At 46.1% G+C, this 13,227-nt stretch overlaps 2 protein-coding genes across 7 annotated transcripts in view; both read left to right on the top strand.

Moving 5' to 3' along the window:
• The window catches only part of GPBP1L1 (GC-rich promoter binding protein 1 like 1), a 62,833-nt gene extending 55,479 nt beyond the window's left edge, over window positions 1-7,354 (top strand). For 5 of the 6 annotated variants that reach the window (XM_027059320.2, XM_053213445.1, XM_015066866.3 and 2 more), the window contains 5 exons: window positions 2,092-2,232; window positions 2,688-2,846; window positions 4,369-4,493; window positions 5,438-5,540; window positions 6,461-7,354. In XM_027059320.2, coding sequence (XP_026915121.1) covers window positions 2,092-2,232; window positions 2,688-2,846; window positions 4,369-4,493; window positions 5,438-5,540; window positions 6,461-6,613 — 681 coding nt within the window. In that variant the 3' untranslated portion in view covers window positions 6,614-7,354. Of the gene's footprint in view, window positions 1-2,091; window positions 2,233-2,687; window positions 2,847-4,368; window positions 4,494-5,195; window positions 5,390-5,437; window positions 5,541-6,460 lie in introns of those variants that run through there. The other variant, XM_027059321.2, reaches the window with a different exon arrangement.
• Window positions 7,355-7,499: 145 nt separating this feature from the next.
• CCDC17 (coiled-coil domain containing 17) lies at window positions 7,500-13,101 on the top strand. The gene is given in 14 exon segments (XM_053203251.1): window positions 7,500-9,519; window positions 9,621-9,695; window positions 9,799-10,021; window positions 10,122-10,284; window positions 10,500-10,583; window positions 10,675-10,793; window positions 11,077-11,214; window positions 11,421-11,566; window positions 11,679-11,776; window positions 11,932-12,135; window positions 12,281-12,491; window positions 12,561-12,671; window positions 12,921-13,009; window positions 13,011-13,101. Coding segments are annotated over 14 exon segments (1,875 nt in total). The 5' UTR covers window positions 7,500-9,396.
• Window positions 13,102-13,227: the final 126 nt, after the last annotated feature.

The raw sequence follows: 13,227 nt of genomic DNA, 5'->3' as shown, positions 1-13,227 counted from the left end.
GCAAGCAGGGGAGGGAGAGGGGGACAGAGGATCTGAAGCAGGCTGTGCCACCCAGGTGCCCCAAAAGAACTATTTTATTAAAATGGGGATGGAGGTGAATGTTGCAAAGAATTGAAAAGTAATAATGAGCAAGTGTAAGACAGCAGATACTGACTTAATGCAGGAAAGCTTGTCAATAAAAGGATGGTAGTATAAAGGAAAATAAATGTGTTTGGTTTTGTTCACCTAGCTTCAGTAAGGTGGCTTAGCATGTTTGTAGATAAAGTGGAAGAACTTATTAGAAGGAAGGGAGGAAATAACTGATAAATTCTGAACGGAAAGAGAATGAACCAGGTGTAGAATGGTAGAAAGGGAGTAGGAAGCTGTTAAACTTGAGGTGCAAAGGAGGGAATTGGGGAAAGTTTGATCTAGTGACTTCTGACTTCTGAGTCCAGTAGGAGAAGACAGGATCATTTGTGGTAGAGAGAGTTGGGAGTGCTTTGATTGGAGTTTAAAGGAAAGGGAGGACATTTTTTAAAAAGCTGTGTTGAGGGGTGCCTGGATGGCTCAGTTGGTTAAGCGTCTGACTCTTGATTTCGGTTCGGGTCATGATCTCATGGTTTGTGGGATCAAATCCAGCATCGGGCTCTGCACTGGTGGTGTGGAGCCTACTTGGGATTCTCTCTCTGCCTCTCCCCTGCTCATGTATGTGCACTTGGTGTGTCTCTCTCTCTCTCTCAGACATTAAAAAAAAAAGCCAACCATGGTTGATATGTGGTTCACTCTGATGGATTTCTACATATATAATTTCTCTACTAAAAGAGGGCCCAGGGCATAATGGTTTTTATCTAGTGAGAAGTCAGCTATATAGCATAGTGTTTGAGTTACTGAAAATTAAGATTAAATTGGAATAAAGTTGGGCAGAGATGTAGGTATCCTGTTGCATGTAACATTGGTAAACTTTTCATACTACTGTGGCAGAAATGCAAGTGTTTGTGTGTCCTGAGGTGACAATGTTAAAAGAAAGACAAGGCATCTGGTAACCATCTACAACTCTGTGGAAGCCACTGAGGAACTATCATCTTTGATATTTAGCCTTATATAAGCAGCCATCTTAGATTTTGATGAGCACAAGAAAAAAAATTAATCTCTAGGGTCATTGTCTCTCTTATCTGCTTGCATGTTCTTTTTGGAGGCATTGCAAAAAAACAATACTACATACTATTTGAGTAACCTTGGACAAATTGTATAACTTTCTTAAAAGTCAATATAATAATTATACCTAATTAGAATAAGAATGTGAACAGTTTGATAAGCGTCTGGTAGATACTCATTTACATTAATTCCTTTCCTAAAGCCTATAATATCCTGTTGAATACCAAGAAAGAAATTCTTTTCACTCAGATCCTTCCTTTGTCCTGATCGTCTCTCTGTTCTGATCGTTTCTTTCTGGAAAAATGGACATTTTTCACTTATCCAGCCTCACTCCATTGATGTGCTTTGTCTTCCTGTCTCTTCAGTGTGATTGACTCAAAAAAAAAAAATTTCCAGCTTTACTATGCTGCCATCCAAATTGGAGCTAGGGCCAGCGTGACAGAATAGGCCTAAGCCCCACAAGGCCAAGCAAAGAAAGGATCAAACCAGAATTGTCTAGCCATTTACATTGCCTGCTCTGGCCTTCTAGAACTAGCTTCCTGCCATAAGAGTTCCTTCTGGGAAATAAAACATTTTGGGGTCCAGTAAGTTTGGAAAACGCTGTATATTATATCTGCCTCTCAAATTCATATACAATTAAATCCTTTGAGAAATAGCACAGTGAAGAAACCTGTTGAACTTTATTCACTTCAGCTTCTCCCACAGTTATTGAACCAGAGCTTTCTTTTTGAGAAATACCTATTAATATCCCATGACCCTTCTGGTTCCCATCTGCTTTTTTCTCCTTCAAGTGCCTAACATCAGAAAGAGGTTGCATGCCTCCCAAACATGTTAAGATGGGTAAGCTCTTGGAACTCGTGTTCTTACATAACATTTCACTGTTTGCTTTCTGATCTTCCAGGCTGAGCTTCTGTCTCCATACTTGTTTTGACTGATTTATTCTTTCTTCCTGTGTAGCCCAGTGCATGGAAAGCTAACAGAATGGAACACAAATCAGGATCCCTTTCCTCGAGCCGGGAGTCTGCTTTTACCAGTCCAATCTCTGTTACCAAACCAGTAGTACTGGCTGGTGGTGCAGTTTTAAGCTCTCCTAAAGAGGTGAGTGAGGACAAGGCCAAACAGCCTTTTCTAAAATTGCCATTTCTCATTTACTTACATATGCTAAGATACACGGTATGACATGTACAGCTCTAATTCCATTTCCTTTGTAGCTGTGCTTCTCTCAGAGTCATTTCTTGACCCCATTAGCGTCTAAAGATGGACAGTAGCTGAGTAGTTAGTAGTTGCTCTGTAGTAGACTATGTTAGACCGGCATCATTTCTCGAGACTATAAAAAAGTGAAAGAGATGCTGTATAAACTATACAGTCTTAACTGCAAAAACCCTGCAAAGCTGAAGTCTGTTTATATGAAAAGGATAGTTTGTTTTTGGTAAAAGACAGACTGGTAAATAGGCTGCCAGATTCTGGAAACCACTTCCAAATAGAAGTGACCCAGAGAATTCCAGTTCTTGCTCTTTGCTGTCAGGAGCAACCTATTTGTGATATTTGCCCAGAGTCCCTCCAGCACTACTCCTCCAATTGAGATCAGCTCCTCTCGCCTGACCAAGCTGACCCGCCGAACTACCGACAGGAAGAGTGAGTTCCTGAAGACTCTGAAGGATGACCGGAATGGAGACTTTTCAGAGAACAGAGACTGTGACAAGCTGGAGGATGTAAGACCATAGGAATTTTCTGGGCAACATAGGGGTTTTCCCGTGTTGTATTTATGCTTTTTTAAAGTCTTGAATTGGTCGGTGCTATAAGAAGTTGGTAAACTTACAGAAGCTTTTATCAGTTAGGATTATATATAGTTGCAATATAAGAAAATCTGACAGGGTACCTGGGTGGCTGAGTCGGTTAAGCATCTGACTTCGGCTCAGGTCATCATCTCATGGTTCGAGAGTTCAAGTCCCACTGCGGGCTCTCTGCTGTAAGCACAGAGCCCACTTTGGATCCCTCTGTTCCCCCCAACCTTAGAAATACATTTTAAAAAATTAGAAAATCTGACAAACAAAACCGTAAAGCCAAGAGGTTTTGTTTTGTTTTGTTTTTGTTCTGTACCCTACAACAGGAGAGTTAGAGGTTGCAGTTTAAGAGGGTGAGCCTGGGGCACCTGGGTGGTATGGTTGGTTAAGTGTCCGACTTCAGCTCAGGTCATGATCTCACAGATTGTGAGTTCGAGCCCTACATCAGGCTCTGTGCTGACAGCTCTGAGCCTGGAGGCTGCTTCAGATTCTATGTCTCCCTCTCTCTCTGCCTCTCTCCTGCTCGTGTTCTTTCTCTCAAAAATAAACATTTAAAAAAACTAAAAATAAAAAAAATACGAGGGTGAGTTCCTTGGTATTATCAAGAAACTTGTAAGTTTTAGTCAACTTGGGCTTGGCTAGTTATGCACCTCTATACTACCCATCCATGTTCTGGTTAGAAAAAGGACAAAGAGGGGCGCCTGGGTGGCGCAGTCGGTTAAGCGTCCGACTTCAGCCAGGTCACGATCTCGCGGTCCGTGAGTTCAAGCCCCGCGTCAGGCTCTGGGCTGATGGCTCAGAGCCTGGAGCTTGTTTCCGATTCTGTGTCTCCCTCTCTCTCTGCCCCTCCCCCGTTCATGCTCTGTCTCTCTCTGTCCCAAAAATAAATAAACGTTGAAAAAAAAAAAAAAGAAAAAGAAAAAGGACAAAGAGCGAAAAACCTGAAAGAGGATGACGTCTCCCTTCTTTAAGTGCTTTCTTAAAAGCCCCATCCTGCAATTTGCATGTATACAACATTGGCCAACTGTCAGATAGCAACATCTAGCTGCAAGAACTCTAGGAAAGTGAACTTTTTTTTTTTTTTACCCTGGGATAATGACCTGAGCCAAAATCAAGTGTCGGACGCTCTCAGTTGACTTGAGCCACCCAGGTACCTGAAAGTGAACTTTTTAAAGCTGAGCACAGTTCTTTAGACCAAATGATTGCATGGGTATTGCATAGGGATCTAATAGCTCTGCCACCAATTGACATAACCTGAAGTTAAGATCCTGACTAGTTGGTAATACTTTGGAAATCTTAGTAAGGTGAGCAAGTCCTCATTATTAAATAGGAAGACTTTTGAACTGAAGTTGTTTTCTGAAAAGCACTTCCCTCAATCCTGACTCCTTAATTTTGTAGATTACTTTTCTTGCCACAAAGGATCATTAAACCAAGTGTGTCCTTATTTCAGTTGGAGGACAACAGCACACCAGAACCAAAGGAAAATGGAGAGGAAGGCTGTCATCAAAATGGTCTTAGTCTCCCTGTAGAGGAGGAAAGGGAAGTCCTCTCACATTCTCTGGAAGCAGAGCACAGGTAAGGGAATATCAGATCAAAGTGGATGCTGTGTATGGCCTGCGAGAAGCTTGAACATACTTAAAACATTTCACATCTGGTCTGGCATACAGAGAGAAGTGTCCATTAGCACAATAACGTGTTCTCTCTGTATGCCCCTGCTTGACCTATTGCCCGCTAGGCATTGCTTTACAGATTTGCCAGCTTTTTTTACACTTTCCTCTCCAAGGCTTTCATGTAGTTTAGTTTCAGATTCAGTTTATAACTCTGGGTGGAAAGGGGAACCGGTTTTCTGGGACTGTTGTGCTGGCCGTTGGGCCCTCCTAACCCAAGTGAGCAGTTCCAAGAGGCCTTTAAAGGGCCTTGGGAGGCATGAGACCCCCATGGGTGGAGTGCATTCTTTTAATGAGGGCCTCAAACACAGAGCAGCCAGCTCTCTGGGCAACTAACTAGATGGCAGATAGGGCCTGCCATGTTTGGCAGTCCCTTCCTGAAAGGAGGTTCCTGTCCAGAATAACTTTAGGAGTCAGCAAGATCACAAGAGTATGAAGGAGACCACAATGCCATGAACTTGAAAGAAAACTTAGGTACATGTGGAACTGTACTAATTTGCTTACAAGAAACAAAAGTGAGATTTCTTCCTCTGTTTATGGGATAGAGAGGGCCCTTGCATTTTGGCTCTTATGCAATCTTATTTTCTGCTCTACTATCTCTTCTCTATAGCCCTTGTGCTCTGGAAAGAGCAACTGTGGAGATCCCTCATTTAATTCAAGCACCTAAGTTGCCATAATTAAAGTTTACCCCGCTGGGGAGGAAAGAAAAATCCAAGTGGGTACCATTGCCCCTAGACAAGTAAGTTTTTTCTGAAAAGTTGTGGGCTTCCCACTTATGCTTAAAGGTGTCATGTTTTTTTGTTTTTTTTTTGTTTTGTTTTGTTTTTGTTTTGCCTTACCTCCCTCTACAAGGTTATTGAAAGCAATGGGATGGCAAGAGTATCCTGAAAATGATGAGAATTGCCTCCCCCTCACAGAGGATGAGCTCAGAGAGTTCCACATGAAGACAGAGCAGGTATGTCATAAACCTTTCCTGGAGACCAGTTAATGACCAGGAGAGGAAGGAGTCAGAACAGTCCTTGTCCTTAGGGAGCCCCAGTTTAGTGTAAGAAAAGGACCTTGGAGAAGAAAATATAAAGTAAGTTGTCATAGTAAAAATAAAGAGAAGTGTATCACTTCCTAGGCAATATGGATCTCCAGTAGGTGGATACAAAAACTAGGTCAGTAGTTTGCAGATTTCAGAAGGTAGTATACTCTTTCATCCTGGCAGCTCTAACTCCTTATCAGAACCACAAGACTGTGTCCAAAGCTAGGGGCTCAGCCCTTGGTCTCTAGAGAAGCAAGCTCACCCTCCCCTGCCTTCAGCGTTATGGTTTCCCTCAGATACTCTGGCCAGAGCCAAGAAACGACGTATTTGAATTCATTCAACAAATGTTTGGAGTCTTTGAGTGAAACACTGCCAGATCCTAGGGTTTATAGCAGTGAGCAAGATTAATGGAGTCTCTACAAACCTCATGGAGCCTAAATTCTGGTGGTATTTATATTTATATTTTATTTACATGTATTTGTATTTATGGCATTTATGTTTAAAGCACAAATAACAGTATCAAGTCCTATAAAGAGAAATTACAGGCTGACAGAAAAATTTTGCTACTCAGAACTATTCCCTCAGTCATTGTCATCATCTGAGAACTTGGAGAAATAGAGAATCTGAAACCCTACCTACTGAAATCAGAATCTGCATTTTAAAAAAATCATTAAATGATTTATTTGCACATTAAACTTTGAAAAGCACAGCTATATGAAATCTTTAATCTCTCAGAAGGGCGCCGTCCACATTCTGCCTAGAATTGAGTTGAGGCCTGGCCTTTTCCAGGTCCCATTGCCAGTGTCGTTTTTGATGGTTTTCTTTTTTCTTTCCCATGCTAACCATAGCTGAGAAGAAATGGCTTTGGGAAGAATGGCTTTTTGCAGAGCCGCAGTTCCAGCCTGTTCTCCCCATGGAGAAGCACTTGTAAAGCAGAGTTTGAGGACTCAGACACGGAAACCAGTAGCAGTGAAACATCAGATGACGATGCCTGGAAGTAGGCATATAAATGTTCACAAATCTGACCCAGGAAACTCAGCTTGTGTGTTTAGAGAGTATACAAAAGAAATTGTTCTTTTCCTTTTCTTATGTTGTTGTTGAATACTTCATGCACAAGGGAAATAATCATATCCCAAAGAGAGAGCAATTGGCTTGTTTAGCTTTTGTTGTTGTTCTTCCCTGTTATCTGCTTAATAGAGAGAAGTTTGTGTGATGGGAAAAATTTTTTAAATACACACACACAGACACAGTATATATGGGGCGATGCACAGGTGGGAGCTGGCAGTGCAGAGAGGAGGAGACACCAGTCTGCAGCAACAGCTTCTACTACCAGCCCTTGGGGCACTCACCCCTGTGCTCAAGCAATCATTGTCAATGACAAAGTGACTATTGAAGTTATAATTGTATTAAATTAATGCTAATAATTTGGATATTTTATTTTATTTTTGGCTGCTCGGGTAACGATAGCCCTTAACCAAGCATACATGGTTTTCTTTTTCTTTCTTTTTTTTTTCCTTTTTGGGTACAGCTGTAAAATATTTGGATATAGGAAATGTGTTATTCTTGCAGCCTTGATATTCAGGGTGGATTGTAAAATATAAATTTTTGTGAGATTTCAAAGATTAAGATTATTTTGATAACATTATTTACAGATTTAAAAGATGTGGTTATCACAAGTCTGTTGAGGGGGAAAACTACTGCATAAAATAACTAACTTGGAATAAATATTTTGCATCAGTTTGGATTGTCTTGTGTAAGAAGTATATTTCCTTTAAAATTAGATGAGTGGATTCTTTGGGGAAATACTTTAGAAGTCTGAGGGAAATCTGAATTCAGACACACCTGTTTCTCCTTTTAGCAGATACTTTTTTGATGCAGAAGAATTTGTGCAATAAATTACCCATAATAAAATCAGAAACCCAAGTTTCCTTCCTGAAACTGATTTTCACTGCTTAAGTATTTACCAGTGTGCATATTTTAAGGAAGGTTTATGTCTCAGTTTCCTGCTAAATAAGTACATGGGAAAGGGTTTGGGCCAGTGCTGTCTGGGTGACCAGTGGAGGAGGTACATTTTTTCATTCAATGTACACTTCCCCAGCAAGGCTCTGGGGATGCAGGGAGTGCCCAGCCCAGTAGGAAAGAAAATAAAGTTACATTAAAAATGAAACCTTAGTCCAAAATTTGATGGACCAGGTAGAAGTTAAACCAAACAGATACACTGGCACTCTTTGGCCATCCCTACAGTGGCTATAGAGGTCTAAGATCATACTCTAATAGGAGACCAGCAGCAGAGTAACAGGCCTCATTGCATGTTAGATGACTAACTTATAGTGTCTTCAGAAGGGGTAGAGGCCTAGAGGCAGAAAGACTAGCATGACATTTGTTGGATTCTAAAGGCTAGGAAGGCAGAGACCCTATCTGCCACACTATTATATAGTCTCTCCTGCTAGTGTTACAAGTAGTCCAAGTGGAAATGTTGATTGAGCAATAAAAACTATCATATTTCATTGAATATATCTATTTGAAGACATTCTTTTATGTAGTAATAAGAAAACTTGGCAGTTACTACATTGTCGATCCTGATTTCAGTGTTAAAATGTGGAAAAAACGTGCATATTAGAATCCATGAATACTATAAATGAATTAAGTTGCAAAAGTATTAAACCAGACACGAGAAATTGGTTGAGATAGAAATATCGTACCTGTTTAGCCTTGGGCTTTGCTCCTAACTAGCTTTCACAGAACAGATTTCTAAAAATGTGCCCTTCTCCCTTGGACTTAAGCTGGACTGAGATCACATGCTTTGAAACGCTTTGCAAGCTGTTGCTGGTCGTATCTTGGCCTTACATGGGGAGGGGGTGTTGCTACCTTAAGTCTCTATCTTGTTTAGAAAAGGGAGTTTGTTTGGAAACATGGGGCTAAGTCAGAGCTCCTGCCTCTGATGGATGCAGATCTTTGGGGAGGTGGCAGAGAGATCTGACCCACAAGAAGGGCCTCCCTGGCCCCGGCCAGCTCAAGTGAAAGCTTACCCTCATCTGATAAATTTATAATGTTCTCCCTGAACTTTCCATTCCTTGGCCTGTGTGGACTATCTTTCCCCTATAGCCAAACAAAACAAAACCCAAAAAACAGGAATCAGGGAATGGGTGTTAGGGAGAGACCCCTGGCCTTGTGTGTGTGACTTGGTTATGCAAAAGCTGTGGTTTCTTCCAGAGAGGCACAGTGCAAAGAAGAGCTTTTCAGCCTACAGGAAAGACCGGTTTCCTGGAAGAAAACCCAGAAGGGCCGATTGCTTCCATTCCCAGGTGTTCCCTAGAATGGAGAATGGGGCTAACTTGGGTAACCTCCATTTGGGGGAAAACAAGAATGAACAAGATGACACCTCCCTGCTGGAGGCTATTCAGTGGCCAGCAATCGGGAGTAATGGGGCCCAGCCAGCCTAGGAGACAGCTGTTTGTTCCCCTTTATATAAGCAGAGAAACGGGGATATTAAAAGGGACTTGCCCATGCTCATGTAATTAAGTAGAGCAGTCCTTGTGACACTTTTTAGGGGCTCCTCCCAAAGGTGGCCTGCTTTTTCCCGCCCATGCTCCAGACCTGCCTAGACTTGTAGTTGTTTCCCAGGTTGCTAAATCTCCTCCCCAAACAAACTTAATCTAAACTCAGTAAACCTGGCCTTTCCTCTCTGCCTCTGGCTTTCTGTTTCAAACTCCTCTCCCATTCCCCTGCCCTCTGTCCTGTCTTCTGCAGGTCTTGTCTGGTGTCAGGAAAGGGATCCCATTCCATGGCCTCCTACTCTGGGGAGCCAGGGCTCCTGTCCTGTGGGTCCTGTGACATGGTTTTCCGCTCCTGGGCCCTGCTGGCTACCCACACTCAGCGCTTCTGCATTGGCCATCTGACCGGAGAGGTAACACCTGGTGCACACCCCTCAACAGGCCGCCTCTGGCCAAACCGGGCGGGTATTCAAACAACTCTTTGAGGATTTCTCATCCCACACCCTGTCGCCAGGTTGTGCCACAAGGACAACAGGGCATCTTAGACCAAGAGGCCAGCAAATTGGCTCTGAAGAAGCTAACGGAGGAGGTACTCTTGGCTCAAAATTCAGCGTCCTCCCCAAGCCTACAGATCAGGCAGATTATAGGTCGGATTACTCCTAACAGAGATCGCGCGTTCCTGTTATCTCCAGGTGCAGCGGCTGTGGCTGTACCTACAGGAAATGCAACCCTGGATAACAGAGGTCCCCAGAAGATCAGAAGGGCTCCGAAGACGTTGTGAGGCGCTGACTCAGGGCCCCACCCCAGAAGCTGCTGGAAGCCCGGGAGAGAGGCTTTGGGCATTGCAAAGGACTCACGCAAAGCGGATGGTGGAGACGAAGGCACAGAGCCTTGCCCTGGAGCGACGCAACGAGGGTGAGGGGAAAGGAGAGGGGGACTAAGGGCCCGCTCCGCCCCTCGCCCTTCGGATTTGAGTTTGTTGGCCCCGTTGCGACCCAATCCCTTACCGCCTCAGAACTGAGCCAACGCCTCCAAGGTTTGGCCCAGACCCGGGGCGGAATATCACGCCTTATCGGCCTGGAGCGGGAGCTTCGAGAACTCAGGGCAGAAGGCCGGCGAACGCGGGGAGCTCTAGAAGTGCTAGGGGCGCACGTTCAGCAGCTACAGCCAGAGTCCGGGTGAGAGCCGGCTCGGGGAATTCGGTAGCTCAGCTGAGCTGGCTTGGGGGCGGGGCTGGGGCTGGGCGGGACCCTCGGGAGGGCGGGACGCGCGAGGCTCCAGCCCCTAAGCCGCTGGAAAGCTGCGAGTGTTAGGTCGGGAAGGGGCGGGGCTTCCGGAGGCCTGGCGTCTGGATCTGTAATACCTTTTCCGCGCCGGTATCCCTCTACTCCAGGACCGGGCTCAACCCCTTGCGACAGGCAGAACTCTGTTGTCCGGTACTACAGGCCAACCCAGGGACTCTGGCTGCCGAGATCGGGTGAGGTCCCGGGCCCGGGTACGGCATGGGCGAAGCGCTGATCAGCTCTGGAAAGACGCTGCTGCCTTTTTGTCCCCTACTCCCTCCCTAGGGCCCTGCGTGAGGCCTATGTTCGAGGCGGGGGCCGGGACCCCGGCGTTTTGGGCCAGATATGTCAGTTGCAAGTGGAGGCCTCAACACTGGAGCTGCAGCGGTTGCGGACTCGCAGGGGTGAACAGGAGGGGTCCGGGGGGCCGGCCAGGAGTGCCTCTCAGATGCGGTGGTCTTAATTGTGGGAGGAGGAAAAGGGCGGTTGAGGGAGGTGATGAGGGAGGCATGAGGACCACCTGAGCAAAAACCCAGAAGTATAAAACTTGGGTGGTCTTTGTGGCAATGGCTAGAATGTTACCTGACAAGTCCAGCCTTGTCCAAAGAGACCTAAAGCTGGAGAACTCAGAATCTCACCAGCTGGTCACCAGAGGTCAGAGGTGACAGGTCGGACTTTTCATCGCAGGAAGGAAGGCAGATGCCACACTGGGGGAGCTTCTAGTAGTGGAAGCTGAAAACCGGCGCCTGGAGGCAGAAATCCTGGCCTTGCAGATGCAGAGAGGCGCAGGCCCTGCGTCCTGGCTTCAGCGAGTACCCGTCCCAGGTCACCTAGCTCAATCAGACCAAGCTCGGAAGAGGGGGTTAGAGGGACCATGTATGGGGAATGAGGCTGGTGTTTACGTGCTGTCCGTCCTTGTTTACGTGCATCTCCAGGTGTCCATGCACCTAGGCTCCCGGGGGAGGGTTATCTCAGCGCTGTTACTTGCTGCGTCCTGCTTAGGGGTGCCCTACTCTTAATTCTGCTCCCAGGGCCTAGGAAGCTGCCACCTGCCGCGAATCCCAGCCCAAGTCTGAGAAGGAGGGAAGATCCCCCACGCCTCCCACCCCGGGTGGCTCCCCCACTGCCACCGATTCCACACCCCACAGGTGTCCTATTGAGTGGCACAGAAGAGGCTGTGAGGACCCAGGGGTTTGGTGGGGGAGGGTGGCAGGCAGTTCTGTTTTGTGCAGTTGGGGAAGCATGGACACCTGGGAGGCTTTCTGGGGTCCACTCTTTCCCAACCACAGCCGCTGCCTCCTGGAACCATGACCAGAAACCTAGGCCTGGATGCACACTTCCTCCTGCCCACTTCTGACGTTCTGGGCCCTGCACCCTACGACCCTGGGTGAGGCGGGCTTCCTCTTTTGACATCCTCTGTGACTTGGCCATCACTTTTAATTAAGGAGACCACTAGGACAAGTGAGGGTTGAGGGGGGCAAGGTTAAGAGGAGCTGGGGGTGTGTTTATGTGTAGGTGCCAGCTGAGACCTGTGTTCTTCAGGGCTGGTCTGGTCATTTTCTATGACTTCCTTCGGGGACTTGAGGCTTCTTGGATTTGGGTGCAACTACTGACCGGTTTGACCCGAGATGGACAGGATACAGGAGGGGTCACGGCATTGCCCCCAGCCCTTTGCTTGCCCCCACCTCCAGCTCCTGGGCCCATGGGCAACTGTGCCATCCTTGCCAGCAGGCAGCCTGTACCCAGGTCAGTATGTGGAGATTGGCTTTGGTGCCACATTTTGAGGCTTTTCCCTCATTCTGAGTTTTCTCATGTGTACATAGGGCCACTGGCTCTGAGGGCTATCCTAGGAAGGGAGAACAGTTCTGACACCTTGTTTTGGTTGTTCTAGACTGCCACCTTCACCATCAGTATCCTTGGTCTGTGAGCTACAGGCCTGGCAGGGGCTGGCAGGGGCTACAGCACCACAGCCAAAGGCTTGGGCCTCACTGGTGTTATTTGACCGGGATCAAAGAGTGCTAAGTGGTCACTGGCGTATTCCACTTCGGGCCCTTCCTCTGGACCCCAGCCTTAGCCTTGGGCAGCTGAATGGGATTCCCCAGGTAAGTGTGGATTAATGAGGACTGGGTCTACTCCAGGTACAGGTGCATTACTATTTCATCTCTCTCCAGGTAGGTCAGGCTGAGCTCTTTCTGCGACTGGTTAATGCAAGAGATGCAGGTGTCCAGACACTGGCAGAGATCAATCCAGCAAGTGCCCAGGAATACCAGTACCCACCTCTGGTGAGGGCCCACCAGGAGCTAGGGGCACCACAGGTGTGATTGGTGTGGTTAATTGCCGATATTTGCTGACCACCATGTGCCAAGTTATCAAGTGCTGTGAATGAACTCATTTAACCCTCATACATCCTATTAGGTAGATCTAGGTAAATGGATAAGGAAATCAGAGAACAATGAGGTTAACTTGATTTACATTGGGTAGTCAAGACAAACCTCTTGCTAAAGATACACTTTCTTCTCCCCGTTCCACAGATGTCCAGTTCGCCTTCACTGGAAGCCAGCTCCCTTGCCCCAAAAGCTGGCTTTGTTGATCCCCCTCCTCCCACAGAAGAGCCCCTCAGCAGTCAAGGTTTGAGACGAGGGTTTGGGCCCTCATCACAGCTTTGACCTACCCCCTCTGGCTTTGAGTCTAGGAAAATATGGGCAGGAGTAGCTTAACATGCAGAGATCTAGGATTTTAAGTTGCCAGACCTGCAGTTTTACTACTACACCTTCTGAAGGTCTAGGAGCAAATAGCAGATAAAAGCTCCAATGGCTTTACCACCTTTCAAAAATACTT

Source organism: Acinonyx jubatus, chromosome C1 (assembly GCF_027475565.1).
Source record: "Acinonyx jubatus isolate Ajub_Pintada_27869175 chromosome C1, VMU_Ajub_asm_v1.0, whole genome shotgun sequence".
In the NCBI taxonomy this organism is placed as follows: domain Eukaryota; kingdom Metazoa; phylum Chordata; class Mammalia; order Carnivora; family Felidae; genus Acinonyx; species Acinonyx jubatus.
This window is presented reverse-complemented; position numbering and strand designations above follow the sequence as displayed.